Source organism: Hyperolius riggenbachi, chromosome 2, assembly GCF_040937935.1.
Source record: "Hyperolius riggenbachi isolate aHypRig1 chromosome 2, aHypRig1.pri, whole genome shotgun sequence".
NCBI lineage: Eukaryota > Metazoa > Chordata > Amphibia > Anura > Hyperoliidae > Hyperolius > Hyperolius riggenbachi.
Genome location: NC_090647.1, coordinates 331,385,736 through 331,402,802, shown reverse-complemented (window position 1 = coordinate 331,402,802; position 17,067 = coordinate 331,385,736). Strand labels below are relative to the sequence as shown.

Here is a 17,067-nt window from a genome sequence, read left to right as displayed (position 1 = left end):
GGGGTGGATCGGGACTCCCTCTGACGTCACGACGTCCATGACGTCGGTGACGTCATCCCGCCCCGTCGCCATGCCGACCGAGGAAGCCCAGCAGGAAATCCCGTTCTGAACGGGACTTCCTGCTTACTCTGATCGCCGAAGGGGTGGGGGGATGCCGCTGCGCAGCAACTATCATGTAGCGAGCCCAGGGCTCGCTACATGATTTAAAAAATAAAAAAATTTAAAAAAAAGTGCTGCAATTGTATCGCCCAGAGGGTTACGTTTTACTTAACCTCTTGACGACCAGCTAACGCCGATTGGCGTAAACTGGTCGTCTGCGGGTTACCATGGAAACGGCCGCTCGATCGAGCGGCCTTTCCATGTCAGTTCACGGAGGGTGTCGGAGGGACATCCCCCTAGTGGGGAAAAAAGGGGGGGGGTAGTCTGATCGCCCTGCTGCACTCCTGATCGGTGCTGCGGGCTGCAGAGCCCCCGCAGCACCGATCAGTGAAAAATCCCCTGGTCGGCAAGTGGTTAAAGCTTTATTTCTTCCTTGCCATCTGAATGAGAATGTTGTCCTTACCCAGTCCACGGTGCAGAAGTTCACAGCCTCAGCAAAGTTGAAGCCCTGGTTAAAGCCGCTGTGATATGCCCGTGGAAAAGTGATCACAAATTCTCCTGCGCACTGATTGGTGCGATAAATCTGCAAAAAAATTGGAGAGAAAAAAAATATATAAAAATATTATAATTAAAATGTACTGTTTGTGTACTGTTGAAAGTGTACAATGTTTACATAAAATCCACAATACAACTGTATCGCAGACATACCGGCACTCCATGGGACATCAGAGTGTTGGGATTCATAATGGTGACCAACTGATGGAGGAGGTCTGGCTGAGCAACAAATAATTCTGGGGCCAGTTTCTTCATCACCTCCTCCAGCTGTTCTGCAGCATACCCAGGTGCTCCATACCAGGTCTTTGGCTCACCCCTGAAAAATGAACCTATATTTGTAAAGTTTTTTCTGTAAACTTTATAATTAGCTTTACTAATTAGAGTGTAACCACAGTCACAGTATCCATACCAATGTGCCAGAACTAAAATCCAAAGTCCAATATTCCAAATTGTTTTTAACAAAACTCAATTTCTTATCCTCAAATTACTGTACATGTGCAGGTCTTCTCCTATATACATATGTATAGCCTTTCAATGTCCTAGAAAACTGTATTTGCAGACTACACAGCAAGCTCATGGTGAACCAGAACTACTAGGGGTGTGTAAGGGGCTTAAAAGGACCAAAAAGCCCTCTTGCTAAAACAAGTTTGCCTTCTTAAAGAGACACTGAAGCGAAAAAAAAATTATGATATTATGATTTGTATGTGTAGTACAGCTAAGAAAAAAAACATTAAGGTCCGATACATCAGTCTAAAGGTGGCCATACACTGGCCCGATTCCCGGCCGTTTCGACAGCAGATTCGATCCTGGGATCGAATCTGCTGCCAATCGTTCGCGGTAAACGCCGCCGACGATCCGATTTCCTCCCGAAATCGGATCGGTCCGTCGATCGCGCCGTGCGGGAAATTACCCTCGATCGCCCGCGGGTAAAGTGCGCGTCGCTAGCGGCGGCCGATCCGATGAAAAATACATTACCTGATGCGGGCTCCCGGGCGTCTTCTCCGCATCTTCTCAGCGCTGCACCCGCTCCATCCCGGCGCTTCCTGGGTCACTGCAGTGACCCAGGAAGTTCAAATAGAGGGCGCTCTATTTGAACTTCCTGGTCACGGAGTGACACAGGAAGCGCCGAGATGGAGCAAGAACAGAGCGGTGCAGCGTGGAGAAGATGCCCGGGAGCCAGCCTCAGGTAATGTATGCGCGGGGGGAGGACAGGCGGCAGGAGCAGCTGAACAGATTGTGATCGGTTTCAGGCTGAAATCGATTCACAATCTGTTTGCAGTAAAGGCAGCCATACGATCCCTATCTGATCAGATTCGATCAGATAGGGATCTGTCAGCTGGTCGATCTGATGGCACATCGACCAGTGTATGGCTGCCTTAATTGTTTCCAGTACAGGAAGAGTTGAGAAACTCCAGTTGTTATCTCTATGCAAAAAAGCTATTAAGCTCTCGACTAACTTGGTCCTGGAGAGGGCTGTTATCTGACTTTTATTATCTCAACTGTAATTGAACTGTTTACTTTTCCTCTGCTAGAGGAGAGTTCATTACTTCACAGACTGCTCTGAAAGACTCATTTTGAATGCTGAGTGTTGTGTAATCTGCACATATTATAGGATAATGCAATGTTAGAAAAAACACTATATACCTGAAAATAAAAGTATGAGAATATTTTCTTTGCTGCTAATCTTCTAGTAATTATTCATAGTACACAACCAATTCATTATATCTTTTTTTTTCGCTTCAGTGTCTCTTTAAGCCAGAAGAGATTTGAGATAATTCAGATTGGAGTGAGCATATGATGCATCCCACCATGCATCACTGCTTAATATGCAAATCGTCCTTTGTTGTCCATGTAAGCTAACCACACCTACAGAACCACTGGAATGCAATGATGTGTCAGCTTGTTAATTGTACAGAGCCACAGTAATCCAACATGCATACAGACTGGTTGGTCTTCATCAGTGCATGGCATGGATTAATGTGGCTCTATGGAGTAGGACTTGAAACACCCAGAGTTAGACTACCCAGCATCCTCCACTTCGATTCCCAAGTGTTATCTCCTAACAATCTAAATAATGTTGTAAGCATTTTGCCTCCTGTGCCTATTAGAAGTTCTCTGCCTTTACCTGCCTAAATAACTTGTGAATAGATCCAAGAGAAAAATGCAGCAGTCAGCATAGGAATATGGTATCATTGGTCACTGGCATAAAATAAGGGCCCTCCCTGACAGAAGCCTATCTAGGTCCTATTAAAATTACCTTGGGCCCCCAAGTATGATTTGATCAATTCTTTAAGCTGATTTTTTTTATTTCAGAGGAGAGACAGAATCCATCCACTAATATTATTTAGTATTGTATATAGCACTGACATCTTCTGCAGCACTGTACACTTTAACCCTTACCAGTGAAGGTAATTGATAGAGTAGCTCCAGTGGTCCTCAATGTGCCAACAGAAGGAAGAGAAGCACATGCCCACATAAAGCCAAGGCAATTTCATTCCACAGATATCAGCGGTTATATAAGTCAACACCGAAGGTTCCATCACCGGCATATTATTTAAGTTCCAGCCACAATCAATATACTCCTAATGAAGAAAGTAAAAAATTAATTTAGTGTGCGTAAAACATTAATGAGCTTCTAAACATAGCATCCAAAACTTCAGTACTTCACCTCATCTTCTGGTTTTACACGGAACTTTCCATTTCGGACAGGAAATCCACTCCCAAATTCCTTCGATGCAATATCTGCTCCATACTCAACAGTTACATCCTCCTCTATAGTGCTTACCAGGCGCCAAAACTCCTTCTCTACCAGTTCTGTAGGCACCATCTGCAGACACAAACAAAACATCAAGTTTTCCCATAACTCATGACCGTTTTATCATACATAATTTGACATACCGGTATAATAAATTACTTACATGTACAGGCATGTTAAAATAGTCTGACTTGAAATTATCAGCCATTTCCCCAAACATACGAAGAGTATAATCCCTAGAAGCTTGTTCAAAACCAAATGCTTCCTGCGGCTTGCTACATTCCTAAAAAACAATAAATAAATAAATTAGCTACAACAAAACTGCTGGTTCACATAATGATAGTAGTTAGTAGGTTATTTAACTGCCCTACCCTCACAATTCATAGAGGTATGCACTACTGCCCCCTTACCCTTTTCCTTCTCCTCAGCAATGTCATGCAGACATTTGCTCTCTTGATACCCCCCCCCCCCTTCCCCACAACGTCGTGTAGGCTGCCCACTGAGATTATGCTGGCATTTCACCATTCCCTCCTGTAAGGTCATATGACCATTCACCAATCCTTCCTGGAAGGTCATGTGACTAGTCACCATTTAACCTGTCAAGGTCCTGATCATGTGTTTTCCATTTCCTGCCCCAAAGCAATAACGTATGAGTATTCAGTGCTCCCTCTACCAAAAGTAAGATATTGGTGGTATTCACCACTTTCCCTCAGCAAGGTGGTGGTATGCACCTCTTGTCAAGGTCATGAAGCTCTTCACCATCCCAACCAAATGAAAAGCTTAAATTGAACAGGACAGCAGTTTAGCAAGCTTACCACAATTACATGGTAGAAGGCCTATGTAAACAACCTATCCGAACTACATTCTATCAGTTTGCACAGCTTGGAAAGATTGCGCAAATTGTACAATCAGGCCTCTAGCTTTTGCTAAAGGCCAATTTTCCAGGTCTGTAAATGGGTCCAAGAGATGCACAAAAATAAATGCTTGCAAATCTCTCTCAGTAAGCCTTCTAATTTTACATTTAATTTCAAAATATATTTAAACTACACTCAGCACATTTCAGACTCACAGACTTATGTAGGTTTTATACTACCAACAGCAGTGATGTAGCTATACCTGTGCCAGACATTTTGGACATCTCCAGTCCCCTTTGGGCACATCATTAAGTGGAGGAATAAGACAGAAGGTGTGATAACTATCATCACAGCCATCACACAACAATAACCGGTCCTCATCACTTCCACTCCCACAGAGAAGACAAACATACAAATCCACCTGGAAAACAAACCAAGGAAAGCACCTTGTTAGTTTATGATGCATGCTGGAAGAAAGCTATCCGTAGGCATCTATATTGACTATACGAATATTTACAGTTCAGCATGAAACCACCTAATGCTCAGAACTCCAGAAATAATTGATGCAGACACTGCAGTGTCTGCACTTGTTGGAACAATGGAGATTAAAAATTATATAAACAAAAAGTAGGAAATGACAGGCTTTCGGCGAATTCTTTCATAAATTCTTCTTACTCAAGATCACAGGTAATCTGGTCAAGAAATAAAGAGGGCAAGCAAGAAGGAAAAAAAGTAAATCTCCATAAGGAAACAAAAAGGAACATGATTTAGGAGTACTGACTGATTGTTAGTAAAAGCCAGTGAAAAAAAAAAAAAGTGTATGTACATTAAAGGTCAACATCCCCTGGCATTGTGAAAGCCAGAGACGGACACTATCGCTGAGGGGGCTTCAAACTGTGTCACCCAGGGTTCTGGATGGAGAAGATAATGGAGCGCACACAGAGGTGGGGCTAGGGAATAGCCTCCTTCGTGCCTGTATGGGAAAGAAAAATATGTAAAACTTAGATACTCACCTCAGCAGAGGGAGCTCCTAGATGTCCTCTCTCTCCTTCACGGCCATCCATATAAAAACATGACCACACTGCGCAGGCCCTCGCTTGCACAGTAGCATGGAGTAGCGTGTCCGTGATTGGCCCCGTGCTACTGCAAAAGGCAGTGCCTATGGCTATGTTCATACATGGATGGGAGCATGGCTGTACGATCATTAACTAGCTCTGGTCAATTATGAGAAGAGGGTCCCAACGCTGGATTGGTGGTGTGACGATTGGCAATGCCCTTGGACTTTCCAAAGGCTTCCCCTTAAATGAGGCATTTTTTGCCCTCACAGGTACTTTTTGTCTGTCGAAACCCAAAAACCTATCTGTTCTTTCACCTAACCCTAATGGACACCTAACATTAGAGTCATCCTTCCGGAAAAAGTTTGATATGCAGCACTGCGAGGAATGAGTGGTGTACATATGAATTAAAGGTTGCATTATTTCCATGGCAATATTAGGGAACTGCATATATTTATATTACAGAAACCCCTAAAATGTATGGTTCTGGGTTACTTTTTTCCCCTAACCTTTTACTTACTGCACTTCTGCTCTTTTTGGTCTTTTTTGGCTTTTCTATAACTGGTTCCACAGGCTTCCGTTTCACATGTACTGGGGTTACATCTATAAATAAAACAAGAAAACGTATCAACCATCACAGAGAACATACACAAGTCAATTGCTGGATCATCCCAAAACTATGGCACAGGCTTACCATTTTCACATGCAGATGGCGTGGATCCCATCCTTCGGCGCAAAGTTCGTTGTCTCAGTTCTGGGGTTTCTCCTGGTTCCATTTTGACTTTCACATCCTTGAAAATAAAGGAATTATTGTTTGATATAGAAACACTAGGGATGGGCAATAAGATGCTAGTAATTTTTAGTTTATGCAGATTGTATACCAATGTTGTTCAAAATGATTAATTTATATTTACTTGAAAATTGAATGCAAAGTGTATGGAGCTTAGGAACTGGGCCATCCTGCTGCACTTTGGGCCCGATCCAATCCTCTTTTTCCTAAATGACAGTTTCTCATCTTATCAATAAAATGCCCTTTAAGCCTCTAGCAAGCAAGAAAACACTCAGAATAATGTTGTATGTTTTGCCCTACTTTTTGGTACTTTTTCAATTGCAGAGTGATGAAAAGTTATTTTTTTTTATTTTTATTTTTTTTAAACAATTTTTATTTGGTTTTCTCAGAATTACAGAATAATCAGATAACACCAAGATGTATGGGGTATTAATAACAATACATTGAGGTCACGAGAGTCAGAGGGCATTCCCCTCCTGAGGGTAAAGAAGTCCTTCCATCTTGGGAGGCCATGCAGCATGCAGGCCTACAGATTATTTGTGTCCAAGTCCGAGTAAGACCTATTTAAGGGAATAGTAGATGAACACTAACAAACCCTATAAACCCCCAACATTCCCACCCTCTCTCCCCTCCTCCCCCTCCCCCCCCCCCCTCTGGGGGGTGCTCTCTCTACTAGGTCCACCACGGCTGAATTTAAGGAGATGAGGGTCAAAATTTCTCATTAAGCTATTAAACAATTCAAACATGGAGCTTAAAAGGTCCTAGAGCTCCAAGAAGATCCTCATTACAGTACCAAGAAGAGTATTTGAATGGTTCAACCAAATGGGTGATTTCTTCTTGGTTAAACATACACAAAATAAAAGGTTTCCATTTACTGAAAAAGCGTTTGGCTCTTTTTTCTTTATGGAGGAGTGTGTCGTATCTGTCCATGGAGTATAGTTCTAACATTTCATCTTTTACATCCTGAATAGTCGGGCTAGTAGGATATATCCATCTATTTAAGATGGCTTTTTTTGCTGCTGCTAGTGTAACGTGTAGTATATCCGGGTCAGAGGGGATTCTGTCTGGCCTTGTTGGTGAAGGAGTCCTGTTATGGAAAAGATAAAGCATGGGATCCTTCTCAGGGTGTTTACACTTGAGCCTTTTGAGGAAGCGAGAGACTTGGTCCCAGAAGTGAGATATGGCTGGGCATTGCCAAATGCAGTGTACCATATCCGCGCTAGGATGTTTGCACTTGGGGCATTCTGGGGAGTATCCCTGAGGGGGAGTAGAGTATTTAATATTAAATGCATATTTTGCATGAAAAAGGAGGAGGAGATGAGAGTCTCTCCAGCTCTCACATATGATGTTTTTCCTATATGTTGATATGCCTTCTATTATGAGGTTTTCTATCGAAGGAATCTCAAAATATTTGTTCCATCTCTTGAAGTTATCTTGTGCTAATTTTTCGGCCTTAATAGTTAGTAAGCCGTTGTGTAACATTGAAAGGGATAGTCTCTCGGGTCCTGGTTTAAGAAATCTGTCAAATGGAGAAATCTCTGTTAGGCAGGAGATGTTGGTTAGGTGTGCTTTGACATAGGACTTTATTTGGCAATAAGCTAGAAAATCAGTTTTGGGGATGTTGTATAGAGTGTGTAGTTCTGATAAACTCCACCAACGTTTACTTTTGAAATTGAAGAGCTGGCTAAGCTTAGTGACGCCCCTGTCCTCCCAGCCAAGGAAGGTGCTGTGTTGCATACCTGGAGAGAAATCAGGGGCGCCCCAAAGCGGCATGTATTTAGTGATTTTCCATGGTAGGTGAAACAGCTTCCTACATTCTTTCCATGTGGCAATGGAGTCTTTTACTATAATATTGTGTTTGAGACGGACAGGAAGAGTGGACCATTTGGAATGTAGCAGGCCCACTGGAGTCCAAGGTTCTACCAGGGCCGCCTCGAGCTTATAATTTGAGAAGCCTGAGGTTTGGGATACCCAGTCACGAATGTGACGTAGCATACAAGCTAAGTTATATAGTCTAATATTTGGGAGGGCAAGACCACCCAGGCTCTTGGGTATTTGAAGTCTGCTTAATTTAATTCTTGATCGCTTGTTTCTCCATAGAAAAAGTGAAGTTGCTCTATTCAACGCTTGGATGTCGGAGTGTTTCAAGAGAAAAGGGAGTACTTGCAGGGGGTATAAAAGCCTACCAAAAGTAATCATCTTAAATAAAGCTGCTCTACCAGAGAGGCTAAGAGGAAGATTTTCCCAACTACGTAGTTGGTTGACTAGTTTTTGGATAAGTGGGGTTATGTTAAGATTGTATAGTGAATGGGGGTCCCTGCACACCTGCACTCCCAGGTATGTGATTGGTCCTTTGGTGATCTTGACTCTTAGGTCAATATCCGTTGATAGGTTACTTTTGCTAGAAAGAAACATGAGTTCACTTTTTGTTTTATTGACTTTAAAACCCGATTCTCTACCTATTTCTGTTATCAGTTGTAAGATCTTGGGTACTTGGGTCAAAGGATCATCTAGGAATAACAGAATATCATCTGCGAAAAGAGCCTGAGTGGTCCTGACCCCACCCACCCTGATTCCCCCGATCACTTTGTCTAATAGTCTAGCGAGGGGTTCAAGGGCTAGGTTGAAAAGAAGAGGGGACAGGGGACACCCCTGTCTTGTTCCCTTTTGAAGGGGAAAAGAGGTGGATAAGAAACCTGGAGTATAAACACGTGCCTTGGGGGCTTGATACATTAGTCTATAAAGATTGAGAAAACTATTGGTAAAACCCATTTTTATTAAGACCATGTCCAACCATTGCCAGTGAACTTCATCAAAGGCCTTATGTGCATCAAGTAATAGTAGTGCACTCTGTTGATTAGTAACAGGGTACGCTTTCACCTGTTCTAGGATTAAAAGTAATTTCCGAATGTTAGTGACCGCAGACCTGCCCCTCACAAAGCCCACTTGATTAGGGTGGATGAGCTTGGGCATAAAGATGGCTAAACGGTTGGCCATTAATTTGGTTAAGATCTTGAGATCTTGATTAATTAAGGAGATGGGTCTGTATGATTCAGCTAAAGAAGGGTCCTTTGTTTTTTTTATGAATTACTTTAATGTAGGTATCATTTCCAGAGGACAGAAACTGCTCACCACGCAGAATCCTGTTATAAACTTCGGAAAGGGAGGGGGAGATCTCGGTTTGTAATATTTTAAAGAACTCTGAGGAGAGACCATCCGGGCCTGGTGCTTTGTTATTGGCCAGACTTTTAATAGTTTGGATTATTTCAGGTGTGGTAATAGGGGCGTTAAGGAAATTAAGGTCCTCCTCGCTTAGCTTTTTAAGGGGGGCAGAGTCTAGCCACTTGGTACTATCAGTTTCGCTGAAAGTGTGAGAATTTGTATAAAGGTTCCTGTAGTAGGAAGAAAAAATATCATAAATGTCCTTTGGATGATTTTTAATTTCCCCAAGGTCATTCTGGAGACCAGAAATGAGGGCAGGGTCATACCCTCCCTTGGCAAGTCTGGCTAAGAGTCTGCCTGGTTTATTGCCAAATTTGAAGAATTGTAGCTTTTTATAAGGTTGAGTGAGGAGCTCTCTTTGTTTGAACCATTTATCTGCTATTGCTTTGGCCTTGAGCCACTGCTCTCTGGAGGTCGGTGAATGGGAGCTCTGATATTCTAGCAAAGCCTGCCTAACTTTTATGACCTGAGCAGAGTATTCCTTTGCTACTTTCTTTTTTTTGGAGCTGACGTAGGCAATGATGCGTCCTCTAAGGACGGCTTTGGCAGTGTCCCAAAATAAATGAGGGTCGTTTTTATGGATTTTGTTATCCTCGCTGAATTCGAGCCACCAGTTTTGTAACAAAGGGTGGAACTCCTCATCACTATAAAGGTGGGACGGGAATCTCCATATATAGTCAGGGCCTCTAGGGGTGGTCTCATTCAGAGCTATTGAGATAGGAGAGTGATCAGAGATTACTGCATCGTGTATGGTGGCTTTTGTTAGTCTAGGGATAAGATCCGAGGTGGTGAACAGATAATCTATCCTCGAGAAAGATCTATGGGGGTGAGAGTAGAACGAAAATTCCCTTTCGCTCGGGGAGAGGTATCTCCAGGTATCCTGCAGTGTTAGAAGAGTGCTAAATTGAGAAAGGCAAGTGTCTTGGGCTCTGTGAGGGGGAGGCCCACGGCCTTCAATCCTTCTATCTTCGAGGGGGTGCATAACTTCATTGAAGTCACCTCCCACTATTAAATGTTGTGGTTCAGACAATATGCGAGTACCTAGATATTGGAAAAAGCTTTTTTTCCCTTCGTGTGGCCCATAGACATTATAAATGGTAAAGACATCCCCTGGAAGTGTAACTTTGATTGCTACACAACGACCTGATAGATCTGCATATGTTTGTTCTACGGTGCCTTTAAGATGTTTGCTAATTAGGGTTATCACTCCGGCTTTTTTGTTAACTGCGGGCGATCCAAAACAGTGGGATACCCATTTTTTTTTTAGGTATTGTATTTCGGAGGAGCCAAGATGGGTCTCCTGCAGTAGGGCAATGTCAGCGTCTAGGGATTTTAAATGCCGGAGTATTTGAGACCTTTTTATGGGGGAACGTAGTCCCTTAACGTTCCAGGATATAATTTTCATATTATAGGGGTCTTAGGCATCGGTGAACAAAAGGCAGATAAGACATATATCATAAGATATGCAATAGCTACCTGAGGCACCCAAGAATACAATGTGGACCCAAATAGAGAGAGCAACACCCCAAAAACGTAAGAACAAATAGAAACATAACTACTATAACTAGTAGAAAACTTGCAGGCGAAAGAAATAATAACAGGTAAGTGATGGACTATCTCCATCACATATGGCGATTCCCACTTTAGTGGGGATTAGGATTCCTGTTCGAAAGGGAGAAGCGGTGGCATATGTTGCCAGTAAACCTTTAGGAATTGACTTCTCTTCTTCCCTGTGGATGACCAGCAAGCTTCCTAGCTTCCGAAGCCTTTAAGGGCTGTCCGCGGATTGATGTCGGACTATGGCAAGATCAAAGTTATTTATAAAGCAGGCAGACCTTCAATCGTTGGAGGGTTGTTGGGGAGAGGCAGATCGTCTCGAGGAAGACGAGAATCTAGTGGTAAGATATCTATCCGCTTCTCGGGGATGCTTGAAAATTTTAAAAGTATCTTCGTCCTCAAAGATTTTGAGGGTGGCAGGATAAAGCAGAGAGAATTTGATTTTCTTCAGCGCGAGGAAGGAACAGGCCTTGTTGAATGCCTGACGTTTCTCTGTCACTTCAAAAGAGTAGTCATTGAAGAGCTTGATGGCAGCTTCTTGGTATAGGAGAGGTTCGGTTAGGGTTTTGAAGGCCCGGAGTATCCTGATTTTAGCATTATAGTCCAGATATCTAGTCATGACCATCCGGGGGGTTGCTTTATCCGGGTTCTTTTTCGGAGGGCCTACCCTATGGGCGCGCTCCACTCTGAAGTCTCCCGACAGGTTAAGCAGCTGCGGCAGGGTCTTCTCGCAGAACTCGGGGATATCGCTAGGGCAGCATGTCTCAGGGAGGCCTACAATCCTTAGATTGTTACGCCTCGACCTGTTTTCAAGATCTTCAATGCGGGCGTGAAAGACTGCATTGTCCTTTATGAGAGAGTCCATTTTGGAAATGTTGAAATCACAGTCCTGTTCACACTGCCTAATCCGCTGCTCGGCTTCTCCTATTCTAGCTCTTTGGGCCCTGAGCTCTTTGGTCACGCTTGCTAGGGACCTGGAGACAGCCGCCTCCACAGTGGCTTGTAAGTCTGGGGCCAGCAGCTTCATCATTTCTTTGGCCATGGCTTTATAGTTAATGGAAGGAGTAGGTCGCTTACCCTCTTCGGATGGGGCGTCAGAGTCCTCTTCCCAGTCTTGCTGCGAGCGTGCAGCCTCTGATCTGTTTCCTCTCTTCCTCGCGCTGGCGGCCATCTTGCCTTGCTGCTGCGTGTCTCCCTGAGTGTCGGTCTGGCGGGTAACGTAGCGGTCCATATGATTGTCCCCGTGCTGCGGGGGTTGCGTGCAGCTCGGATGTATGAGATCCGAGCGATTTGAAAAGGTATTATGACCGCGGGCGGCCTGGCTTATCGGAGCTCTGCTAGTCTGCGTCCACCATCACAGGCGCCGGAACCGGAAGTCGAAAAGTTATTTTTAATAAAGATGAAAATTATCTCCTAGGTGAAAACTTAAGCGAAAAAGAGAATTCGATCACCCCCTTATGTCTATTTTAACAATCCCAAGCTGCATACACTTTGCATTAGATTTGAATGTAAGCCAGAATTATTTGCATCTCATTTGTTATTGCCAACCACCACTCGGCTTTTATTCAAAATACAGTGACTGTTGAAGCCGTGCTCACCTCTGCTTTCATGCGTTTAGCCCGTCTAGCAGGGGCACAGCTTTCTAAAGGCTGAACAGACTGCCTTTGAGGAATATCGTGAGGTTTGTACTCCTTTTCTTTAATATCTGGGGCAAAAATCGGCTTCTGAAAATTAAAAAAAAAGGATTTATTTTCAGGTCAAGGAAATGTAAATCTGACACCTTTCCTATAGATATCAAAATATTTTTTGTTTCATAACGTTGTTTCAGTTTTGACTGACATGTCTCTTACGGCCTAACTGGCCAGATGTTGGCATTAAAATTAGCCTTTGCCCAAAATGATTTGGATTTTGGATACAGCTAGGAAGAGTTATAATCTCTGCCAGGATTATATTGTTAGCTGGGTCCTGCTCTCACTACACACGGGAAACAACTGAACAATCAGAGATGCCTGGCAGCAAGAATTTATTGCCTAAGGCTGTTTCTCTCAACTGGTGGTACACGTACCCCGAGTACATGAGGCCTCAGCCAGGGGTAACAGTAATCTTCAGTCTTGGACTGGGTCGGTTGGAGAGGGACTTTACTTTCCGGGGTGCTTCCTTCATATCCAATCAAGGCTTATTTTTAATAAAGGTGCCCCATTGCTGTGAGAAGCAAGCTCTGTTCCCAGCTGCAAAAGGCCCTGCGCCCCTCCAGTGACAGGAAGCTCCGCCCCATCGACCATTCCCTCACCAAGCACCCACCGTGACCCCTCTCTCCCCCTCATCTGTCACCAGAGGCGTATCTAGAGGGGTGCAGGCATGGCTGCCTTCTCCTCCTTCATGCTTCAGCACCATACTGAAGGATGCCTCTCAGGCATTTGTACCTGCTCTTATACTGGAGGACATCTCTCATTACCTATACTGGGAGAGTCTACTTATACTGAGGGGCACCTACCAAATCTATACTGAGGGGGTTACTTATACTGAGGGGAACCTCGTTACCTATACTGAGGGACTACTTATACTGGGGGGATACCTCTTACCACTTATGCTAAAGAAGGCTACTTATACTGGTAGACATCTTTAACTACATATACTGGGAGGGCAATGTAAACATGGGTCTACTTATACTGGGTGAACTACCTCTGGCTACCTATACTAGGGTGCTACCTCTGGTTACTTTTACTTTGGGGTTAACTCTAGCAACCTATACTGTGGAGACTTGTATCATTGCAAGAAAATAAGCTGATTTTTTGGGACAAGGTGGTTAGATGGAGTAAGGGGTGGGGGGGGGCGCAATTTCAGTGTTTGCCATAGGTGCTATGTCACCCAGATACGCCCCTGTCGAGTGGAGGAGACACAGGTGACGATAGGAAGGGGACACAGGTGTCCCCCACCGCTTGTCACCTCTGTGTCCCCCCTCCACTCCCCATTTCAACTCTGCTCATCCTCTTTGTCCCCCTACACTCTGATTAGACTCAAATAATAATCATCGTTTGGAGTCTGGGGGTACTTGGATGGATCTGAATTGCATTAAAGGGAACTTGAGTTAGAAAAGTTGAGAAACAATGTTCTAAGGTGAGGAAGTGTTATGAACCTGTCAGCTTTGCGTTGTGTGTACCTACTGAGGTAATATCACTCACTTCCTGTCCTTCTCACAAGTGTCACCCAGTGAGTCCACGTTAAATCCCTTTTCCTTTGGTTACGCAATAAAATCTTTTGGGGTCAGTGGGAGGAAAATTTACTGCAACACGTATCCAAAGAACAAAACAACTGACAATGTTCCTACGCTTCTACTCCTTTCCAACTAGAGTTAGGCTTTGAAACACCTCACCCATGGGGAAAAAAACAGAACACACAATGCATGGGAAAGCTTGATACTCAATACCCACTTTTAACAATTATATAAATACCTTGTCCACGATTGCATCATCCATATATTCAGATATTTTGGAATTGGATTCTGGAGCCTAAGGGAGAATTAAAAAGGTAATCAACACATTTTGGTGTACCATCTCAAATAAATCATTTCTTTATATTATTTTAGCCAAATTAAGAATTTTTTGAGACTTATTTCTTTACACCGTCCCAAGCGGATGTAAAATTATCACTGCAAAGTATACCATTACTGAACATCTATCTGCATTGAGTGCACTAGATACTGTATTTTATTGTCCACAGTTTAATACCTGGCACACATCATGCAATTTCACAATGCTAGGTACACACCATGCATCCCCGTCAGATGGGTCAAATAGATTATTTCCGACAGGTCTCATCTGATTTACGATCATTTTTCTGATTGATTTTGTATAGAAGTGATAGGAAAATCTATCAGAATAATGATCGGTCATCTTTCTGATCGATTTTGTATAGAAGCGATTGCAAAATAGATAGAAAAAAATGATCAGAAATCAGATCAGACCTGTCGGAAATAATTTATTCGACTAGTCTATGTGATGGGAAGTTGCATGGTGCGTGCCTGGCATAAAAAAATAGAAAGGTTGACTTGAAGGGAACTTGAAACAAGAAGCGTCTCAGGTTCCATACTTACCTGGGGCTTCCTTAAGCCCCCTTTAGGCCGCTCAGTCTTTTTGGGTAGCTCCGGTCCCCCACAATTAAGCCTGGAAGCCAAGCCAAGTCGCGCTTCATCGCGCATGCGCGGCCCCGCCAGCTCCCCCATTGCGTTCCCGTCCCTGGGAGCGTTCTGCACCTGTGCAGTAGTACTGCGCAAGCGCAGAACTTTACCAGCCGCAGGAGAAAGACAGGGAGAGCGTCCAAGCATGCACGACGAAGCGCGACTCAGCCAGGCTTTCGGGCTTATTTGCGGGGGACCGGAGCCACCCAGGGAGACGGCAAGAGGCGAGCAGCCTTAAGGAAGCCCTAGGAAAGTATGGTACCCGAGAGGCTTTTCATCTCAGGTGCACTTTAAATAAATCAGTGCAAATAGTAAATGCAGTAAATCAACCCACTTGTCTATTCTCAGTTTTGAAAAATCTTGCAAGTTTGACTCTTGGCTGTTATGGGTAACTGCATTTTACAAGAGACACAAGTAGGACCTTAAGAGAGACCCTGTACTGGAGGGAGAAAAAAGGAGGCTGGCCTATTTATTTTCATTTAAATATCAATGATCTGGCTGTACTGCTGATCTCCCTGGCATTGGTAATAGCTTAATCACATTTAGGTCAAACATACATAAGCAATAGCTGAAACACATCTGGAACAAGCCTGCAGTTAGTGTAATTAAACTTTAACCTCACTGGCGGTATGATTTCTTATGATTTTAGGGTCTAAAAGCGGTACAATTTTTTCATGTGCTTTTAGACCCTAAAAGCATGAAAAAAAAAATCATACCACCAGAAAGTCTGCAGCAGCCCCATCACTTACCTCCCTGGGCTCCAGCGCTGCAGTTTTCCCTCCATCCTCAGGGTGGCATTGTAGCCCTATAGTGAGATAGCCGGCTGTCATGACGACAGATGGTGATCTCACCAGGGGGAAGCAAAGTCTCGGAGGAGAGGAAGAAGAATGGCGGCCCACTTGGGAATCCCACGGGAGGCGAGTTGAAACGCCCGCTGCACGCATTGCTCTGCATAGAACCTCCGGTGGCTACCCCGACTATAGGTCGGGGTTACCACTTTGAGCTGCGGTTTTTCACCCAGACTGTAGCTTGGGGTTACTGCCAAGGAGGGTAATAAGACCACCTGAACTGCATACTTCTGGGCCTGTGGCTTAAAGAATAAGGATGAGGATGAGCAGTACAACCAGCCAATATGCATGGTTTAAAAGGAAATACAAAAACCTTCTCAACCCTCATTACAGGGTCGCTAAAAAGGGAATGTAGTTTCTAAAAATAAAAAAAACAGGTTTGTTCATAGCTCGAACTTTTGATTTAACAGACAAGGTTTTTTTTGCCACGGTACAGCAAGTAAAATACAGCTTCATATACAACAGTTATCAGTACAGATGATCAGATCAAAAATTCCAGTTTTGCAGGAAAACAGCATCCAGCTTGGAACTGAGCCAAACAAATTCAGGAGTTACTGTGTTCGTTTTGCTCATGTATGAGATATATGCTATTTGCATGCAATATTCACACCAGATTATCTCTATCCGCCAGATTTGGAAGTGTTGCTACTGCAGCCATGTGTTTCATCCGCTTGGGTCCATAGGGTTTGTACACACTATGTGCAATGTTCTCAAGTACTGATATACTACACATGGTTTGCAATCTGAATCTTAACATGAAAGTCTGCATCTGGGAATATTTTTGCACATGACACACGTGATTACATTTACATCATAGATGGAAAAAAATTACTTTACACACATTAAAAGTATAAACGAAGCTGTTTTTCTGCTAAAAAGTACTAGTAAATGGCTTCTGATTAAGCCACTAGACAGTGCTGTGTGAAGTCTAATGGTATCTGGAGTTCAGCAACATTTTTGTGCCATATGAAAATTCACTAGGAAACAGTCAACGGATGATTAGCAGCTGCGGGTGATTTGACTGAGTTTGGGACTCATATCAACCCCTTTAAACTTACCATTACCTATTCAGCTGAAATTTGCATGCAATATTCACACCAGATTATCTCTATCCGCCAGATTTGGAAGTGATGCTACTGCAGCCATGTGTTTCAT

General features: G+C 43.5%; 1 protein-coding gene across 1 annotated transcript in view; it reads right to left on the bottom strand.

The window, feature by feature from the left end:
- KDM5B (lysine demethylase 5B) overlaps window positions 1-17,067 on the bottom strand; it is a 77,795-nt gene that overhangs the window by 28,575 nt on the left and 32,153 nt on the right. Inside the window, exons 5-14 of the mRNA XM_068269358.1 lie at window positions 14,340-14,396; window positions 12,486-12,611; window positions 6,013-6,109; window positions 5,839-5,921; window positions 4,526-4,684; window positions 3,573-3,692; window positions 3,323-3,481; window positions 3,055-3,236; window positions 808-970; window positions 563-682 (exon numbers count right to left, since the gene is read on the bottom strand). Coding sequence (XP_068125459.1) covers window positions 563-682; window positions 808-970; window positions 3,055-3,236; window positions 3,323-3,481; window positions 3,573-3,692; window positions 4,526-4,684; window positions 5,839-5,921; window positions 6,013-6,109; window positions 12,486-12,611; window positions 14,340-14,396 — 1,266 coding nt within the window. The remainder of the gene's footprint in view (window positions 1-562; window positions 683-807; window positions 971-3,054; window positions 3,237-3,322; window positions 3,482-3,572; window positions 3,693-4,525; window positions 4,685-5,838; window positions 5,922-6,012; window positions 6,110-12,485; window positions 12,612-14,339; window positions 14,397-17,067) is intronic.